Raw genomic sequence first — 20,365 nt, 5'->3', positions numbered from 1 at the left:
AGTCCGAGTGACTTCCCCACAACGGCTCTTTTAAGAGCCACCCACAAACCTCTAACGAGTGTTCCTGTCTTTTTAAAATTTTCTTAATAAATGGAGCTCTACTCCAAAATAAACTAACCTCTCTTTACTCTCTTAAATAACTTGTCTTCACTATGTTCCTATATACAGTGTGATGCAAAAGTTTGGGCAACCTTATTAATAGTCATTAGTTTCCTGTATGAATCGCTGTTACAGTAAAAAATGTCACTTGCATATATCATATAGGAGACACACACATTGATATACACTAAATATTAATTTCATTTCTCTTTTTTTGTGTTGCCAATTTATGCACCTGCTTGATTTAGTTTAAACAGTTATTGCACACTTTCTGTAAATCCAGTGAACTTCATTTCACTTCTCAAGTATCACTGTGTGTGTCTCCTATATGATATATGCAAGTGACATTTTTTACTGTAACAGCAATTCATACAGGAAAATAATGACTTTTCACAAGGTTGCCCAAACTTTTGCATCCCACTGTATTAGTATATATTGTCATTAGTATAATATGAAATAAATTCTACTTGTGTCAAGTCGGGTGCCAACATTTGCTGTGTAGTAGAACAGAAACATGAGTCATTACAAATGTTTATTGGAAAAAATATATAAATTCACTAACAAAAACATTAAACATAAATATATAAAATTCAACTATTTACAGAGAGACAGGAATAAAAAGGACCCAGCTTGGAGTGGAAGAGCTTCAGGGAGAAGGAGAAAAATCAGAACATTGTTTCTGCCCTGGAGAGCTGCTGCCTCATCAGAAAACTACTGATCATTAGGGTCCAATGTTTCCAAATTTAACACAGCTGTGCTGTTTCCACAAACTAATTTATACATTTGAAATGTCACGAATTCTCGTGTCTGAGGCGGCATGCTCTCCAGAGCAGGAACAAGGCTGAGGAGGAAATGCTCCGTTGGAGACTGGCATGGCCACTTCAGGGACTCCAGGATGGCCAGCTCCACTGCCTATGGACCATCCTGGGACCCGTGCCTCGACCGCTTTTGAGCCGTCCTCCTCTGTGGGCCTGTAAAACAGCACAAAACAACACAAATTAATAAGAAGGCTGCTACTAGATTTTCATTTTCAAAATTGAAAAAAAAAAAACAGGATATAATCAGATTGGTTGTAGATATTTAGTAAAGGTGATTACAAGGGAATCTCACTGAGTAAAAAGCTATCAGTGCTGCTGAACATACCTGTGGGTGCAGCAGCAGGAGCTCAGGGACTGGGGAGCCAGGAGAAGCAACAGGGGATGCTCTGCTGCAGCATCAGTTGACTCTATCAAGACAATAAATGTTAACAGGTTGAAGACAATAGTCATAGAGAAAGTATATACAGTGGTCTCTCATTTATTGCAGCAACAGTAGTCGCAGTTCTCACAAGTTGATTCTCAAAGTGCAAACCTTTGTCGATTTTAAAACGTAAAAGTATTATGCCGCGCTTTTTCTCCGTCTGCGGCGCCACTTTCGTGCGCCTTTTTCCCTCGCGGTGCAGGTGTGTATTTCCGAATGAGGGTCATAGTTAAGAGTGTTTTTGTGCTGTTTTTTTGTATTGGACATGATGGTTATCAAAACCAAACATGATAAATTTGGCAAGCGCAGGAGACACGACACGGAGCAGATTTGTCAATCAGGCTGCAGAATGCAATGCTGTACTGTGCAAAAAAAAAACCAGCGAAAAAGCGAAGCAGTGACGGATGAACAGCAGGACCACTGTGTGCTGTTTATTAATAAACAAAATATATTCCTATATGACAACACGCATAAATTAACTGCCTACATTAACTCAATGTAAACATACCTTCTGACTGACACTCCCCTGCTGCCTCTCCGGGCTGTCCCTGGTCCTCGGGGGGGAAGTTCTCCACGGTCCGCACCATATTGCTGCTTGTCTCCCGCGGGGTGAGGAAGGGGTCCAGAAACCCCATGACCGCGAAGAACTTCCATCTCTTCCCCAATCCTGCTGCAGACCCACTCCTCTTCTCCTTCTCTGTCCTCTTCTCCTTATTATATGTGTCCCTGAGGCTCTTCCACTTTCTCCTGCAGAGGTCCTCTGAATAAACGCATTATCTTGTTAGCGGAAAGGTATTTGAACATCAGTGGGAAAATAGTGGGACAGTAGGCGGGCTAGGTCCTTTTTATTCCTGTCTCGGCAGAAGTAGCAGCTAGCATCATACAGCTCTGGATGATTAGCCACGGCACTGATGAGCTTTTCCTCCATACTGAATGAAGAATGAAGGGCTTTGGCTGGATCTGCCCCTTTGACCAAGGTCAGAGCCACGTCACCAGGCTCCTGATTGGTTGTGGCGGCACGAATTGACGCTGGAGTTCAGATTTTTCCAACTCGAGTGGTAGATGCGAAACGCACGTATGCAGAAAAAAGGAAAACAAAAACTGACGCGCGTGGTTTTATTCGCGAGCCAAATCTGCTTCCGAATTTTCGCGGGACCCGCAATCGCGTGTCATCGCGCTTCTACATTGACTTTACATGTAAACCTGACGCTCTGGCCGCGTTCGGTGGAACTTACACACCGTAAGTTATGCTGCAATAGACGCAGGCTGCTGGGGATTCCCATGATGCACTGGGTGTTTCTTCTTCACTCACTATGTATTAACAGCCCTCTCTGCATTGAATCATATCTGTTATTAACCTCTGTCTCTCTTCCACAGCAGGTCTTTATCCTGTCTTCCTTCTCTCACCCCAACCAATCACAGCAGATGGCCCCGCCCCTCCCTGAGCCTGGTTCTGCTGGAGGTTTCTTCCTGTTAAAAGGGAGTTTTTCCTTCCCACTGTCGCCAAAGTGCTGCTCATAGGGGGTCATATGATTGTTGGGTTTTTCTCTGTATGTATTATTGTAGGATCTACTGTGCAATATAAAGCACCTTGAGGCGACTTTTGTTGTGATTTGGCGCTATATAAATAAAATTGAATTGAGCTAAAACTCTTCATATGTATTTTTCTTTTGTCTAATCATGAGTGAAAAACTCAGTCGTTAAAACAGAGTTGAACAGAAGGTCATCACAGCGGAGCAGCTGAAACCAAACAAGCCTGACATTTGTTTCCTACAATGACCTCTTTACATAAAATATCATCTGCAAAGCAGTTACTACATTAGTGAAACATCTCCTGTGGTGGTTTGAGGGCAGCGGCTGCAGAATGAGCCGATTCCCATGTTTCTCTCAGAAGCTGCGAGGAGTTGTAATGAGGATTGTACCTGCAGTGATCAGAAACACATCAAACCAGCAATTCTGCCCTCAGGTCTGCTGAGCACTGAACAAACCCCACCTGCTCTCTGTGACAGATTCAGCAGAAGACCTCTAAAGTTTATATCTGCCTTCCTTTGAAAGCTTATTTTAGTGCTCTGCTTTGATTGTGAAAGTGTCTGAAACGCCACAGATCTGTCTGAGCTGCAGCTCCTCTGCCAGTCTAATCGCAGCATACGGACGCTTACTGAAGCAGCTGATGAAAAGGTTTCACAGTCTTTGGCTTCACAAAGACTCTCGTGTTTAAAACCGAAGCCCATTCACAGCTGATGGGCTGTTTGCAAAAACCCAGACGACAAACTGCTGTTCAGCAGCTGTAACTTTAAATCAAGTGTTTAAAGCCACACGTTACTGTCTGAATAGAACAAATAACATCTGCATTAAAAAGACTGCTATGAAAAAAGCAAAGGTAGAACAAAAAGTAAAGCCAGCTTTAAAAAGTACCAATAGCATGAAAATTCAATTTTAGTAAGTAAGCAATAAAAGTTGATATTAAACTGTGAAACTGCAGCATGCATGCAAAGGAAGACAAATATTTAGCAGACATCCTGATGACAGTGATGGAAGCTCAGACTCACCAAACCATGCAGGAAATAATGAAATGAATCCTCTCCCATGACTTTGGCCCTGCTGCAAACACTGGTCTGTAAAAGCTGATTAATCATTCTGATCCTGAACATGAGCTCACAGCTTTTATTCATAATGTTTCCAACAGCAGCAGTGTCCATATGACAGACCCCAAGTACTATATGGAAAAACTGCAATTCAGTCTCAAAAGTAATTGCACAAACTAACAGCTGCTACTGTGGATCTCTGCCTTCAGAACTGAAAAGACGTCTCTTGATTGCAGACCTTCAAAGTGATACACCTGCCCCTTCCAGGTGCTCCTGACCTTTTTAGATGTTATAAAGTTTAGTTTGACTACAGCTGGTTTGACCACTCCTGAAGTTTTCTCTCTCTCCGATTGGTTTATGTTCATTTTTCATTCAAATGATGGCCTCACCTTCAGACTTCCTGTGCATGTTTCAACATCAAAAGCATGTGTGTGTGTTATCTGGCTTCATGGACAGATAGAGCTGGGTGTCATCTGCATAGCAGTGTAAATGTATGCTATGTCTTCTAATGATGCTGCCTAAGGGAAGCATGTATAATGTAAACAGAATTGGTCCTAGCACTGAACCCTGTGGAACTCCATAATTAACCTCCGTGTGTGAAGAGGACTCTCCATTTACATGCACAAACTGGAGTCTATTAGATAGATATGATACAAACCACTGCAGTGCAGTACCTGTAATACCTACAGCATGTTCTAATCGCTCTGATAGGATATTATGGTCGACAGTATCGAACGCTGCACTGAGCCATTCCTCTGCAGATGAAACAGAGATGGGTTGATCATATTCAGGAAACACTGTTAAATGTTCAGTTTCTATGCCATATGTTAAAACAAGATCTAGAGTGTGATTAAAGTGGTGGGTGGGTTCTTTTACAGTTTGAGAGAAACCAATTGAGTCTAATAACAGATTAAATGCCATGTTGAGGCTGTCATTTTTAGCATCTACATGGATGTTAAAATCACCCACAATAATTATTTTATCTGAGCTCAGAACTAAATCAGATAGAAGTCTGAGAAATCAGAGAGAAACTCTGTGTAAGGCCCAGGTGGACGATAGATGATAACAAGTAAGACTGGTTTTGATTGCTGCCACATCCCCTCCTCAGCCTGTGCTTTTCTGGTAGTTAGAATGACTCGTTGATTCATTTAAACTAACATAATCATCCTGCTGCAACCAGGTTTCTGTAATTCAATTTTTGATCAATTATTAGTTTATGTACTAAAAGGGACTTAGAAGAGACTTTGAATGCATCTCAATACAATTCATGAAAAAAGATAAAATAACTAAAAATAATTAACAGACATATAAAAGCAGATTGCAGTGAGGAAACCATCAAAATTAAAAATAAAGCATGTACATTTTAAAGATAATTTATGAATCAGGATTTATAGATAACTGCGCACTTCCTGTTTAGTTTGCTCTGGTCCCTATTTACCAAACAGATCCATTTTCATTAAGACAAATAAATCCCAGATTAAATGTGAATTAAGATAGTCTCTTCCAATGTAAGTGAAGCTAATTCTCAACTATCAAATCATAATTACAGGTTTTCCAAGCAGCTGGTGCCACACACGAACTCTGCTGTCAGATACGGTGTATTCGTCAGGAGAGGAGCTCCATCCTCCTTCACAGTGCCGTCACAAAGAAAACCCATGAATCAGCCCAAAGAGACAGAGGGAGGGAGAGCATATTAAAGCAAAGCCAAAGGTTTCCTTCCTGTCAAAGCTCATTTAAAGTGAAACAAACTGAAAGAGACAGACAGTGGAAAAAGATGGAAAACAGGAGAAAAACCAACACTCCCAGCTGTCAGCCGGCTCACAGCTCAGGCTCCCACAAGCTCAGAAAAAGGCTGCTGATGTGTAAACTGCTGGGAGCTGAAAACACCTGCAGCTCACTCAGACTGATGTAACAGCATCCAAACCCTCATCAGATCTGTTGGGGAAGTAATTCAGTTTAATTTGTGAAGCTCATTTATGACTAGAAAAAGTTGCATTTCTAACGAAAATGCAGTGTGAATGCCGTGTAGTGGAATCTGAAAACAGCAGAAGAAGGAGAACTATCTGCTGAAAACACTGTGTACAAGCTGAACTGTTTGCTGAATACTGCTTTATTTGAAAGACTACACTGAAGAGTGTCAAGAAAGCAGGGAGAGTGCAAGGAGGGAAGATGTGCAGCAAATGTCACATGTAGGATTTGAACCTTTGCCACCGGATCTCACGGCGCTGAAAACAGGTGAATCAGCAAAATCTGTGCTGAAAAGAGGCTGAAGTTTGTGCTGAAAACAGCTGAAGAAGCTGGAATTTGTGCTGAAAAGTAGTGAAAAACTGAAAGTTTTGCTAAAAAGAGGTGAAAAAGCTGAAATTTGTGTGGGAAAGAGTTTAAACAGTTGAAGTGTTAACTGAAGAAAATGTTGCCATAAGCAGGATTTGAACCCGCGCCTCCTGCTCTGAGAACAGCTGCTCATCTCACTGAGCTAAAACATGGCTTGGAAACTATTCTGGTGTCAAAATGTCAAAGAGGATAATGTCCAGCTGTCCGCAGTGAGAACAGTCGGCTGAATGAATGTTAAAGAGAGCAGCATTTTAATTCACAGTGCTTAATTCAAGGCAATGATTTACTGGATGTTAGAGGGTTTGGAGGAAGGTTTAACGTGGCACAAGCTGAGGATGATGATAACTTAAAAAGCAGAACTGTTTCAGAAGAGTCTTCAGTAGCTTCACTTCCTCTTACTTTATGCTCTGAACTCAAATTGTGGCATCCCACAGGGCTCCGTGTGAGGACCTCTGACTTTGTTTGTCTCACAGTTGCTGGTTTGTGCATTAATTAAAGGTAAATGTCATTTTCTATGCAGATGATTGATGCTAAACCCTGCTCACTGCTTCTATGTGACTCTAATGGACCAACATTTCCAATATGAACTAGAGATGGCACGATACCACTTTTTTATGTCCGATACCGATACCGATATCATAAATTTGGATATCTGCCGATACCGATATGAATCCGATATAGTGTTTTTTAATCAACAAAACTGTTTTTTAAATATCTTGCTGCATTTTGTATAAGTTCATACTCAAGTTTAAAACAACAACTACACTAAAGCTATTCTGTTATACCTGTATGCAAAAAAAATGTTTCATAGTTCAGCAATACTGATCAATCTAATAAACTTAAACCTACACCATCCTCCCTATTCTGGTATTTTAAAGAGTACTTAGCATAAATATTAAGCAACCTAACTAATAGGGTTCCAACTCCCAGCAACAACAAAAATAAATAAATAAAAAATAGGGAACCACCCCTCACGCTCCACCTCATGATGCTTAATCGACATAATCAACCTTAATTTGATGCAGTGTGAAAAAAATACACAGAAATCAATTATTTTTCAAGAAATATTAAATAGATTCAACATCTTTCTTCAACAAAATTGCAGACTGCACAGATGGTACCTTCCCAAAGGAAAATGTACTATAGCTTACTAGGGTATATATATTAGACTTAATAGTTACTATATACAGTAATTGACTTCTATTCATTTTACATCAAATTAAAACTTTGGGTGTCAGATAATTATTTATTAAAAGCTCGACATTTTAAATGAGAATAAGAAAGAAAAGTATGTCTTTGTGCCCCCTTTTCCCTGTTAATGCCCTATCGGCCCCCCTGGCTAAACTTTGCTAGATCCGCCCCTGCACAGTTACCAGCGTCAGCTACGTAGAAAAAGATCCTCGAGTAGAAAGTAATATTAAATAAATTCTAACAACAGCTGATCAAGCTTAAACGTGCTGCTGTTGTTCAGCCGCTGGTTTCCTCTTTCTGGTGCAAAGTGGGCCAAAAGCAAACTAGAGACACGGACTCGCGACAGAAAAGCCGATCAGCTGATCGTTAAGCAGTTTCATGATTGAAGTAGCAGCAAGAAGAGGCAGTCGCTTGTTAAGCTTAACGCAGGAATGCTTTACAAACATTCAGAGATGGACTTACACACTTGCTTTACTTCTCTCGGGGATAACTTTGTCGGAGATGAAATGCCGGGTTGCTAGCGAAGCTCCACATGCTATCCAGACCACCGACAGGTCCCGCTCTATCACGTGATGCATACTGCTCCGACGTGCTAACGTTCTGAGGTGAGTTACGGCGTGTTGCAAGTTTTGTGAGGTGCTTTCGTGATATTTAATGGATCGGATTACATTTTTTATTTTTCTCCGATATCCGATCCAGTCATTTAGGTCAGTATCGGACCGATACCGATACGTAATATCGGATCGGTCCATCTCTAATATGAACTTCATGTTTCATTCAGTCAGACCTCAAACCAGTGACTGAGACCAGGGAGAACTTCACTGAGCTCAGATCAGACTTTTCCTCGTAGAGCTGCACCCTGCTCAACATCAGAGAGAACACAGGCTGAAGGAGCTTGGCATCACTTTCAGCCATGGAAGATATGCCCCTCTTTTATGAGCAAACCGTTTCGCTTGTATGGATGAAAACACACATTTTATAGATGATACATGCATCAGAGAAATGACTGAAAATCAAATAAAGAAAGTCAAACCAAAATCAGGTTTCTCAGAACTGAAGCGGTCATAAAATCTAGTGGATCTTTGAGGAACTGCAGGTGTAAAATCTACAATTTCACCTCAGCTGTTTGAGATTAATGCGGCAGCTCGGTCAAAATCAAATTCAGTGCAGGCAGCCAACGTTTCCGAGACTGTAAAACATTCATGTATGCAAGATAACTGTATTACAGAGGAAAAAATACACCTGAAGGTCTACTTAACGTTAGACTGACAGTTTTATTTTGTCCAGGCAGTCAAACGAGCACAGAGAGGATCCATTAGCTGGGTTTTATTTTGGTGAATCTGCAAAGGAAGAAATATGAGTGGCCAGCTGCTGCATGCAAATTGGACTCAGGAGGAAAGCAATGAAAGAGCGCTGTGAGTGGATGGAGGGGGTGATGAAGCAGACATTATTACTGCGTGAGTCGGAGTGAGGAGGAAAATAAAAGGAAAAGCAGAACAAGTGACGAGATAGGAACCAAACTACTGTTTACATAAAAGAATTAAAGAACAAAAATTAATCAGCAGGATGTGAGGAAATGTATTTCAAAGAAAAAAAAGAAAAACTTAATTGAACACAGACAATAAACACAGAGCCGAGCAAACGAAAGAGGTGCCAGAGGGGGCGAAAGCATCACAGGAAGAGTCGGGAGGAAACACGGAGACTTTCATATCCTGATGGAGATCCGTCTGAGGAAAGGGAAGCATGACGCTCCACGCGACACCCACTGATGCAGCACGGAGATACCAGGCTACAGCCGGTGCATGACTGCAGGCCTCAGCATCCCCGAGGAAAGAAAAACTCGTCTGTAACTGTGGAAACAACAGGGCTGAAGCATCTTCAAGGCAACTAAAACCAAAAAAAGTTTAATTTGGAGCGAAAAATCAGAGAGGCTGAGACGGTCTGAGCGTGTGCAGAGAAGGGAGAGTGGATGATGAAGATGGAGCTGCAGACAGCAGGAGAGGAGGAAGACCTCAGAGGAGGTTCGTGGATGTGAGAGGAGGACAAGGAGAACATGCAGAGGGCTAGGAGGATGTTGGGATAGGAATAGCTGCAGCAGATGATCAGCTCTGCAGATCCCTAAAGGGGGTGACTGGAAAAAGAAGAAGAAGAAGAAGAATAGAAAGGGCAGAATAAAGAAGTTTTATCAGAAAACATACCAAACACAAAGAGCGAGCGAGGGTGAGTAAAGCCCGAGGACACACGCAGACTCAAACACACCAGCTAACAAAGCTGGTTTTCTTTGTGTTAGCTGGCTAGCACAGGCTTCCTGCTGCAGGCTCTGAGCATGCTCACATAAAAGGATGTGTCATGTGACCCTACACACAACATCAAATGAGCATGTGACAGTGAAATGCAGCACTGCGCTGCATGCAAGTCCTGCACAAGGAGATCATCTGGAAACACAGACAGCAGCATTACTGAGTGCAAATCTGCACATTATGACGTGAGAGCACCGATTGGCTGACTGGGAACAGGTAACACACAGGTGACTCTAAAGAGGCGATCACTACGACGATTACGTGAGGAGGAAGCGAAACTGAGAGTGAGGAAATGACCTGAAATACAAGCCCAGAGAAGGATCAGGGCGCTGAGGAGCGCAGGAAGTACAAAGAAAGAACACCACAAAGGACCCTTCTTTCAAAATAAAACCGAAGTAAACTGAAAGAAGGACCAAACTCAGAGAGTGCTCACAGAGCCTGAGATGAGATGCAGAGAGGAAAGAAAACGGAGAAGACCTGAGGACTGCAGCAATAATCTTATAATCATTATTCACAAACACAAAGGACGAGAAAACGAAACATCACATCAGGAAACGCAGGTGACACAAAAACATCCAACTGTCAGCAGAAACGTGTGGAGCAGGAGGAAAAGAGCCGCCAATGAAAACGACCTCATCAAACACAGCAACGAGGAACAAACAGGACGAGCCTGCCTGACACACAACTTTCAAAATAAAAGTCCAGTGTCAGCAGCAGATCTGTGACAGGCGAGTCTCAGCTCATCATTAACTCGTCTGCCTCTGGAGCCTCGCTGCAGACAGCAGGAGAGCTGGTGGGCGCTCGCAGCCCACACACTCTCCACCGTGACACTGTTCTACAACAACACACAGAGACAAACACTCAGGCAGGCGCTGACAGCGAGAGGTGGTGGGATGTAAATGAAACCCTGTCAGGTGTGTGTGTGTGTGTGTGTGTGTGTGTGTGTGTGCTGCAAACACCAACTTTAGTGGGAACCACCCACAACCTGTAAATAAAGACGGCAGCAGCTTCCAGGTCTGAAAAGTGGAACTGATGCCAAAGTGCAGCTTCTCTCAAACAGCCAGCAGGGGGCGACACCATCTGGTCCATATATATGTATACGTACACAAAAGTAAGCCACATCTCGCGCAAGCAGTGTGAGAGCGAAGTGCTCTAATAGGGTGATATGGTACTACAAGGTCATTAAGATAAGATGGGGCCTGATTATTTAAGACCTTGTATGTGAGGAGCAGGATTTTGAATCCTGGATTTAACAGGAAGCCAAAACAGGAGAAATCTGCTCTCTCTTTCTAGTCCCTGTCAGGACTCTTGCTGCAGCATTTTGGATTAGCTGAAGGCTTTCAGGGAGTTTTTAGGACTTCCTGAAAAGATAATGTGATGTTTCCATTTGTAGAGATGTTGCACAAAGGGAAGAAAGCAGTCCTGCATATTTGTTTATGACCTTTGTAACCAATCATAAAGGTCCAAAAGTAAAACTGGGCAGCAGCTCTGAGTAAAACCTTGTTTCCAGAAAAAGCTTCACTCAGAGTTAAAAGTAGAACAAACGTGACTCCAGCACAAACTGAGTGAGTGCAGGAAACTGTCAGGAGCAAACACTGAGTCATTACAGGTACAAATGTCTACACTCGCACAGGAAGTGCAGCATCAGGTGGTTCTCTGGCGGAAAGCTGAGCCGACACACAGACGTGTGAGCGGCAGAGGCGCATCAGGGAGCTGAGGGTTACTGCAGTGTGACGTGTCCTGGAAACTGAAGAACTGAGGCTGAGCATCTGATTACTCACAGCGCCTTCAAACGCTGCTGCTGGTCGGACCATCTTTGATTCAGAAAATCCATCTGCTTCCACTTCCTGCACACCAGAACCCGGCAGACTTTACAGCCAACCATTCACCTCAGTTATGTTTCCAATAAGATTTTGAGCTTATGAATATAATAGTTCTGTGTATGTTACTTAAACACAGCATTTAAATCTATTTAGCTGAACCATGAGTGGCTGCAGTCAGAGACATCCTGATCACACACGAGCAGATAAACTAAACTAGCAGGTTGGATTCCCGAACCGCGTCGAGTGTTTGGTGTTGGAGGCCTCTGAGGTGGAGTGGCCAGCCTGCGCGAGGCTGACGAGGCCCTGCAGTGCTGCAGGCACCAAAAAAACTCTGAGTCCAAACTGGTCGTCTACGCGCTGCCCACCGTTAACAGGAGAAAACAGCCAATCGTTACTCATCATACGTGTGTCCACGACAACATGAAGACTAACACGTGCAAACGAATCATGTGATGTGAAAGCCGTCGACGTGTTTCGGGGCGACTTCATCCGTGGAAGGAAAAGCTGGTGAACACACTGCATCACTTATGAATGCTTCATGCTTCCTCACTGCTGAAGAGGCAAATGTGGAAAATGACAAAGGAAAGATCAGGGAGGAGAATGAATCTGCACGCCGTCCTCTGCTTCCACCTGTGCAGGTGAAGCGACCCGTGCTGCCGGCTCCACACGTCTACTCGTTTGTAATCAGACCTTCACTGAAGCAGCAGAGATGCTGTGCATCCTGGTCCCAGACAACAATGACAACATGAGCTAACGTGTGGCGGCTTCATGCAGGAAGCATCATTCAAAATAACAACATGCACCTAGCTCATGTCAGACCGCAAAATTAAAAGTCCACAGAAGTATGGCCCAAAACAGCCGCCCACACTTCGTGCATGACCTGGTCCCGTTTGGAATCTCCCTTCACACTGACCTGCTCACATCTTTGTGTTTTTACTGATTCTTATTCAATTCTGCTTTTTAAAAAAAGCTACAGCGACGACTCGCTCTGTGCCAGTCTGTGACAGCTGCAGGAGTTTCCCAGATTAGTCCCAACTTATTTCCAAAATACAGAGTGATGAAAATACAGAATGATGCCTGACTTCATAAAAAATTGTTTTATTTAAACACCTAAGTTGTAATCTAGCAGTAAAATCTGTCTGTGGTAGAGCAGGTCATGTGTTAATCGGAGGGTTGGTGGTGCTGTGAAGCACCAGCAGCGCCATATTAAAAAGCCTCATGAACGCACGCAGAGACTTTGTACCTGGATTTATTTCTAAATATGAAACCCATGCAGAGCAGTGAAGTCCAGGTCTTCCTAAAGCTGTGAGCCTAACACCAGGACACGCAGCAGGAGGACAGAGCCTGAAGGGTCTGGTATCCTGGATCAGCCCCTGTACAGGCTTCAGGAGGCAGGAGCTCCTCTCACCTTTCTCCTCAAAGAAACCACAACACGGCGCTCTGACCGCGCAGCGTCACAGCTGCTGTGTGGCTGATACGTCACCTTAGACATGACGGACCTGAAGCTGTGGTGTTACCCACAAACTGTCTAAGCTTCCAGCTTTAATCACACCCAACGAAGCTGCAGCCTTCAGTCTGTAAAACAACTCACTGTTGTTGCACCTTCAGCCCATCAGTCACGAGAACAGAGTTAAATCTGATTGGTTCTCAGGACGTCTGCGTGGCTGATGAACAGCTGCTCATAATTCAGATGTGAGCCAGGTGTTTGCAGCTGGAGCGTTTAGCAAAAACTCAATTAATCTGTTATGGATGTTTGCGTTCCTCGCTCAAGAATCGCAGCAGACATGAACCTCAGCTCCAAACAGCATAATCACATCAAACGACTGGAAATGACCCTTTATGTGTCTGAGGGTAAAGGTGCAGCGGTCTGTCTCATCACATCAGCTCTACTCATGTCACTGACTACAATAAAGAAACCTCTAACAGTCCTGCAGCGCTGCCCTCATTCAGAGCCACAGATCTGCAGGAGGACGAGCTAACCCTTTAAGGTGCAGGTAGCTTACGTACTCTGGGCTCTTGGGGTAGAAGGGCAGGGTCACATGGCACAGGTCGCTGATGTCACAGGCGGTGGGTTCAGCGGAGATGGCCTGCCGCTTGCTGCGGTGCTGGTCCGGCTGCAGGACGAGGCTCTGCTGCTGCGCCTGGACCTGCTGGGCGGTGGCGGGCCGGATCACCGAGCGGTACTTGTCCAGCTCATTCTGCAGCCTCTGGATCAGCTCGTCCTTCTGGTCCAGCTCCAGCTCCAGCTCGTCTATCAGGGCGTCGCGTTGCCGAAGTTCCTCGATCTTCTCCTGCAGGGCATACTGGAGGTCCCGCAAGGTCCCCATCTGTCCTTCAGGGGATCCACAAGGAGTTCTTTTGAACTATCTGGGGTACGCCCCCAGGTTCCACTGGAATACCTTCTTCTCCTAAAGAACTCGACTCTTCGAATCCTCTGGGGTGTTTGAGGATTTTGAGCACCTAAAAGTTTTGACTTCCAAAAGTCATGTTCCTGCACAGCACCTCCTCCTCAGAGTTTCCTGTTTTTATGGATGTTCAGGATCCTTGAAGTGCTCATCCTGATTGGTCAAAGTGTTAGTCTATGACCAGTTACAGCAACTCTTAAATATTCTTACACCCAGGATCTTTGGTACACCCGCACTTACTTTGTTTCTTCTGCCACATTCAGCATTTCTCGGGGGTCACGTAAAAAATTAGAAAGACTTTCAGGAAGCTTCAGATTCAGACTTTCAGCGTCTTCAGAAGCCTCCTGGGATGTCATGTAGTTCCTGTGGTTTCAGCTCAGTGTCTGAGAAGCTCTCTTCACATCCCTCCCTCAAAACCGTTGAGTCTGGCAACTCACTGAGGTTTGTCTGAGGTAATGCTGCAGGTTCTTCCAGGAGGATAATTCAGGTGTGTCGTTAGTTTCACTCACTTTCTTCTCAGTATGTACTGAAGAACATCCAGGGTCTCCCTGAATTCCTCAGATGGGGTTCACCAGAGAGCAAACACCTAGTTCTGGTTTTAGGATAGTTTCCTTCTTTGTGGCAGTTTCGGGTTTTTCCCATTGAAGTCTTTAAAGTTCTCTGAGTTCCTCGGTCCACCAAGGAAAACAAAATTCCTGATGATGCAACTGGAGAAACGTTTGGTCCTCAGGGTGTGACCTCACATCCTCCCTGTTTCATCTGAGCAGATGTGGAGATGAGTGAGAGGAAACCTGAGCAGACACTCACCAGCTCTCAGCGTCCTGCCTGCAGAAGCAGCTGTAGCTCCAGGAAACATCTGATCAATGAGAGACGACCAGAGAGACGACAGCGTGGAACAAAGTTTAAGTGAAGAATCCACAGGTCCTCGCGTGAAGTCCGGAGGAAGGCTGGGTCAGCACAGCGGCGTCCGCAGAAGCGAATCCACGCAAACACACGGCGTGAAACATCAGCCTTGCTCTCCCCCCGCTCCTCCTGCTGCAGGCTGAGCGTCACTCAGGTGCACACGAGCTGTTTTCAAACCGATAAGCGAAAAAAACGCAAAGAGAAACGTGCGGGAGGAAGGAGACGCTCTCACTCCGCTCTCCTCTCTCTGCCGCGCACCGGAGGACGGAAACGTTGCCGCTTCATCCCGGCGGCACTTCAGCGAGTTACCGGAGCTGAGGCTGAACGACACGAGCCACGAAAAGTTGGTCTGCCTCAGCTCCTCCTCCTCCTCCTCCTCTTCCTCACTCACTCAGAAACACTTGAAGCTTCAGGGTTTAAAACCTGAACATTTACGGCTGGTGTCAGAGCCGGAGTTATGTTTAAGAAGCCCAGGGGCAACCTCCAACCCCCCAACGCTCACACACACACCTTTATTTCCCATCAGGGAGACGCACACTGAGACCAGCTTCATCAGCAGGAAATTGGGGTGGATAACATCTTTAATTCAGTCTCTGTGACCTCTGAGGCAAAGAGGGCGGAGCCTAAACAACATCCAGGATCTCCTCGAACACGCATCATAAAGGAACCTCCACCTTCACCTGTAAATGTCATGTTTGAACTTCGCCTTCACACTGCTCCGCTCTCTTTATATTTCTCTCACTTTTCACCCTCGCGCTCATTTCGTCAGACCACAGACTCCAGCGGACGCTGAGACCTCTCAGGGTGGAGTTCAGGTGGGAACACGAGTCCAGTCCTGGACCCGGACTTAGTCGGAATCAGAAGCTGGTGGAGGCGACAGGTGTGGTTCTGATGGATGTTGCTGGAGCACTGTGTGCAGGCCTGCAGCTTCCTGAGTGAATGTGGTGATGTGTCCTGTGCACACGGCGTGCTGCAGGTCCACGGTTCGATTCCCCCTGTGGCACCTTTGCTGCCGCGCTGTGGTCTCTCTGCACGCTGCAGGGGTCGCTTCATGTCAGTCGGTCTGTTTTGTTGTTTGTGGAAATAAAGTTCTAGTAATTGGAGCAGAGCGGGCTCATAAAAGCAGCCACTTCCTTCAAAACCACATTTTTATGGACGTGCTTTTATGTGATGTTGTCTTCTATAGTCTTCCTTTATGATCCTTTATCAGCTCATCATCTTTAATGGGCTTTGTAAAGTTATTCGTTTTTTTATTTTTAAGTATTTCTCTGCAATAATTGTCTCGTAGCTGAATTTTTTATTACCTTTTAGCAGTGAAGAAAAAACATTTCATAGAAAAACAAAGAGCGTTCGTGTCTTTTATAAATAAAGTTACTAAAGAGCAGGTAGAGCGGCTGAAGGCCAGCGCAGGACTCCTGCTGTCACGTGGTGCCCTCTGCTGGACGATCACTGTCATTACAACAAGCTGCTGACAAACTGTGGAACCAGCTTCCAGTTTGGATTCAGGAGACAGACACTATCTCTACTTTAAGATTAGGCTTCAAACTTTCCTTTTTGCTAAAGCATATAGTTAGGGCTGGACCAGGTGACCCTGAATCCTCCCTTAGTTATGCTGCAATAGACGTAGGCTGCCGGGGGATTCCCATGATGCATTGAGTTTTTCCTTTCCAGTCACCTTTCTCACTCACTATGTATTAACAGACATCTCTGCATTGAATCATATCTGTTATTAACCTCTGTCTCTCTTCCACAGCATGTCTTTATCCTGTCTTCCTTCTCTCACCCCAACCAATCACAGCAGATGGCCCCGCCCCTCCCTGAGCCTGGTTCTGCCGGAGGTTTCTTCCTGTTAAAAGGGAGTTTTTCCTTCCCACTGTCGCCAAAGTGTTTGCTCATACGGGGTCATATGATTGTCAGTTTGGAGTTTTCGCTGTATTAATGTGGGGTCTTTATCTTACTATAAAAAGCACCTTGATGTTGTGAATCAGAATATTTTATTAATCCCAGAAGAATCGATGTGAGTCAGAGTCGCTCCAACACAATAACAGTAACAGCGATGGTTAAACGTGAGCACTGAGAAATAAAAACATCTAAATATGGATCTGTGACGCGTCAGTATCCAGATTACTCTTCACCTCATTGACCTCATTAACTGTGGAGCTCTCATTCACACACACCAGTCAATAAATTATAAACACAGTGATAATTTAACGAAGCACAAAAAATTTAAATATATGGCTGGTTTTCAGAATAAAAGCGCAGGTGTTGATGTGAATCAGCTGTTCTTCAAACTTCTCTGACAGGTTTGTTGTTGTGTATCAGTGACATCACTCTCAGGTGTGTGAGCTCACCTCTGGGTTTTGTTGAATCTCTGTAGCTCTGCCTCCTACTCACACTTGTGCACCTTCCTCCTCAGGAAGCTCCTCCTCCTGCAGCCTGCGCTTCACCTCCCCGACCTGCTCAGCGTTCAGCTGCCACCCCACATCCACCTCCAGCCCACTCATCTCACCGGAGATGCAGCTGGGTCAGAGAAGTCCCCCCCCCACCGCAAATTGCTCAAACTACAGGTGAAGCAGAGTGGAGGTCCCAGTAGAGCTGGGACTGTGCCCTTCAAAGTAAAATGTTTGACTGTTTAGACTGCAGATCCAGACAGGAAGCAGAAAATGAATAGATGACAACTTATAATAAAGATCAAACATACATTAAAGATTTCACCTCTAAATAAAACTTTAAAAGCTCGACATTTTGTTTTTTTAGATTTGGGAACCACGGGGAACATCTGGCCACACGTGTTGAAGAACAGAAGTTAATTTAAACCTTTAAAAGCACCTAAAGATCAGAACCACAGCTATGTGGACCCCACAGTTCATCTGAACTCAAAGGTCAGGTCGGATGGTTTTATCTCTTTACCAAACCTAACGCCGACTGCTGGGAGCGTCGATCAGCTGAATCCTCAGACACGTTTGTTTTCAGTCAGAAGGTTTCCTCATGGACTCAACTTTTTCAGACTGAAAGGTTACAGAGACATTTCTGACGTTTCACCTTTGAAAAACAAATTAGCTCAGTTGTACAGCGGTCTTTCTTCAAACTGAGCCTTTTATCTAAGGTGATCATTTTTATCTTTTAAAAACTTTGAACGAGCGATTCATGCTTTCATTATATCCCAGCTGGACTATTGTAACTCCTTATATGCTGGAGTCAGCCAGACCTGCCTGGCAAGGCTGCAGTTGGTCCAGAATGCTGCAGCTCGTCTTCTGACACGTACTAAAAGATGTGAACACATTTCCCCGGTGCTCGCCTCTCTCCATTGGCTCCCTGTCCACTTCGGAATTAACTTTAACATTTTTGTTGACCTACAAAGCCCTGAATGGACAGGCTCCCGGGTATTTGTCTGAGCTCTTGCAGACTTATACCCCCTTAGATCTCTTAGATCAAGTGATCTTTTGCTTTTAGCTGTACCAAGGTCGAGGCTGGTTCATAGAGGTGATCGAGCATTTGCAGTCGCAGCACCTAAGCTGTGGAGTAATTTGCCCCTACACATCAGACAGGCTCCTACTGTCAATCTTTTTAAATCTTATCTTAAAACACATTTTTATTTACTGGCTTTTAATACAGCATGAGAGTTATTTGTTATTTGTTAATTCATATTTGGTGTTTGCTTTTAATACTCTAAGTTGTTTTATTATGTATGTTGTATTCTTGTACAGCACTTTGGTCAACGCTCCTGTTGTAATTAAATGTGCTATATAAATAATTAAACTTTAACTTTTAACTTTAACTTTGGGACTCCAGTAAACCTCAGTGAGAACCGTTATCCACACATGGAGAAAACCTGGAACGGTGCCGAACCTTCCCAGGAGCGACCGGCTGGCCAAAATTATCCAGGAGGTCACAGAAGACCCTAAAACAACATCCAAAGACCTGCAGGCCTCATGCAGCTCAGTTAAAGTCAGAGGTCACGATGAACAATAAAAAAGAGGCTGGGCAAAAATGGCCTCCATGGGAGACTCCAAGGAGAAAACCAACGCTGACCAACAAGATCACAAAACAAGTTAGAATGCTTTCCTTTATTGTGGCGGGCAATCGGCGTAAGATCTCACAGGAATCCTTCGTTATTCTGAGGATTACGTTTCCACTTGCAGTGTGCCCATATAGTGGTAAAATTATACAAACAAAATAGAAGAACCTCAACACAATTAATCTCCATCTTAAATTTCCCAAATGAAAGGAATACAGAAATATATTTCAGAACTGTGCATAAAACAATGTGTACTCTAAACAGTGTGGCACAGTCACATACCTGCATTCACAACAAAAAGGCAACAAGTTAGAATGCTTTCTTTTATTGTCGTGGACAATCAGCGTAAGATCTAAATGGAAAGGCAACAACAGAGTTAGCTAACTGTGCTCCCATTTTTTTCCTCTCTTCCCAAAAAAGAAATCTCACATAAACGTGCATTCAATTCAACATAAGCACATGAGAAATGACCCGCAACAAATGATGTTTAAACAACAAAAATAATCGGGTCAGCTTGTATTACCGTTACAACCAGCGATATGATTTTTCTTCCCCACGACATTTGCGCATTCCTTACCTCGCAGGAATCCTCCATTATTCTCAGGATTACCCAGAATCCCTTGCCCTTTGTGAATGTTGCAGGGTGACAACAGTAGGTTGGTGCCAATGTCCCATTTAGGGGGATTTAACTTCGACTCTATTTAACTATGTTACACAAGCACTTTGGCGACAGTGGGAAGGAAAAACTCCCTTTTCACAGGAAGAAACCTCCAACAGAAACAGGCTCAGGGAGGGGCGGGGCCATCTGCTGTGACCAGGCTAGTGGGAGCCATGCTAGTGTTAGCTATTCTAGTGTTAGCTATGCTAGTGTTAGCTATGCTAGCGTGGCTAACACTAGCATTCCTCACCTTTATCAGGTGAATCAGATGCACACTTGGAGAATGGGGCCTCCGTTTCACTGCAGAGTGCCTTCATGTTCGTCATATATCCATGCTGGACATTTTAAGACAGGGAACGTCGAGGTAAATGTGCAAATGTCCAAACAGTTCTCAAACTGTTGCTGTAAGGACATAACGACTTACCGAAAGCTAAATGAAGAAGCTAGTCCAGTAGCTGCTAGTTCAAGGAGTACAATGAGCATTTTAAATGTCAAAAGACAAAACAATTTATGTTCCATGTTAAATTTTTATGTCTATTTACTTATTTTTATTACATTAAAAAAAAAATTAAAAAAATAAACAAACAGATTTTGAAAATGATTTTGGATTTTTTTTTTAAAAATGTAGTTATTTAATAATCATTGTGTGACTCTCCTGCTCCTCCATAGTTTTTAACATGTTTAGTGTTTAGTAGAGGCAGCGTTGGGCCTCTAGTGGACGTCAGAAGAACTGCAGGGTTCAGGCCTGCAGCTGAGGTCTGAGTCAGAACCAGGACCAGGTTTTAGGCCCTGGGTTAAAAACCTGACCAC

At 44.1% G+C, this 20,365-nt stretch overlaps 2 protein-coding genes across 5 annotated transcripts in view; both read right to left on the bottom strand.

The window, feature by feature from the left end:
• The window catches only part of LOC309713485 (cGMP-dependent protein kinase 1-like), an 80,681-nt gene extending 60,915 nt beyond the window's left edge, over positions 1 to 19,766 (bottom strand). Inside the window, exon 1 of one of the 4 annotated variants that reach the window (XM_082545129.1) lies at positions 19,475 to 19,766. Coding sequence is in view for 3 of the 4 variants with exons in the window: in XM_082545127.1 (XP_082401253.1) it covers positions 13,579 to 13,898 (320 nt within the window). In the remaining variant the exon portion in view is untranslated. The other 3 variants (XM_082545127.1, XM_082545125.1, XM_082545126.1) reach the window with 3 other exon arrangements.
• LOC309713496 (uncharacterized protein) lies at positions 646 to 5,108 on the bottom strand. Its single transcript, XM_082545153.1, has 3 exons — positions 1,847 to 5,108; positions 1,243 to 1,324; positions 646 to 1,070 (listed from the first exon to the last, which is right to left on the bottom strand). The coding sequence occupies exons 1-3, from the start codon at positions 1,971 to 1,973 to the stop codon at positions 875 to 877; spliced, it is 405 nt and encodes a 134-aa protein (XP_082401279.1). The 5' UTR covers positions 1,974 to 5,108; the 3' UTR covers positions 646 to 874.
• Positions 19,767 to 20,365: the final 599 nt, after the last annotated feature.

The sequence above is a fragment of the Aulonocara stuartgranti genome (genome assembly GCF_965226115.1).
Source record: "Aulonocara stuartgranti genome assembly, chromosome: 8".
Lineage (NCBI taxonomy): Eukaryota > Metazoa > Chordata > Actinopteri > Cichliformes > Cichlidae > Aulonocara > Aulonocara stuartgranti.
This window is presented reverse-complemented; position numbering and strand designations above follow the sequence as displayed.

What these genes read in the sequence shown, in the direction of transcription:
- LOC309713496 (XM_082545153.1), bottom strand. Translation starts at nt 1,973, where the DNA reads ATGGGGTTTCTGGACCCCTTCCTCACCCCGCGGGAGACAAGCAGCAAT. An exon ending in AGGGGAGTGTCAGTCAGAAG is followed by an intron (nt 1,325 to 1,846) that starts GTATGTTTACAT and finishes TTGTCTTGATAG; the next exon opens with AGTCAACTGATGCTGCAGCA. An exon ending in TCCTGCTGCTGCACCCACAG is followed by an intron (nt 1,071 to 1,242) that starts GTATGTTCAGCA and finishes GCTGTTTTACAG; the next exon opens with GCCCACAGAGGAGGACGGCT.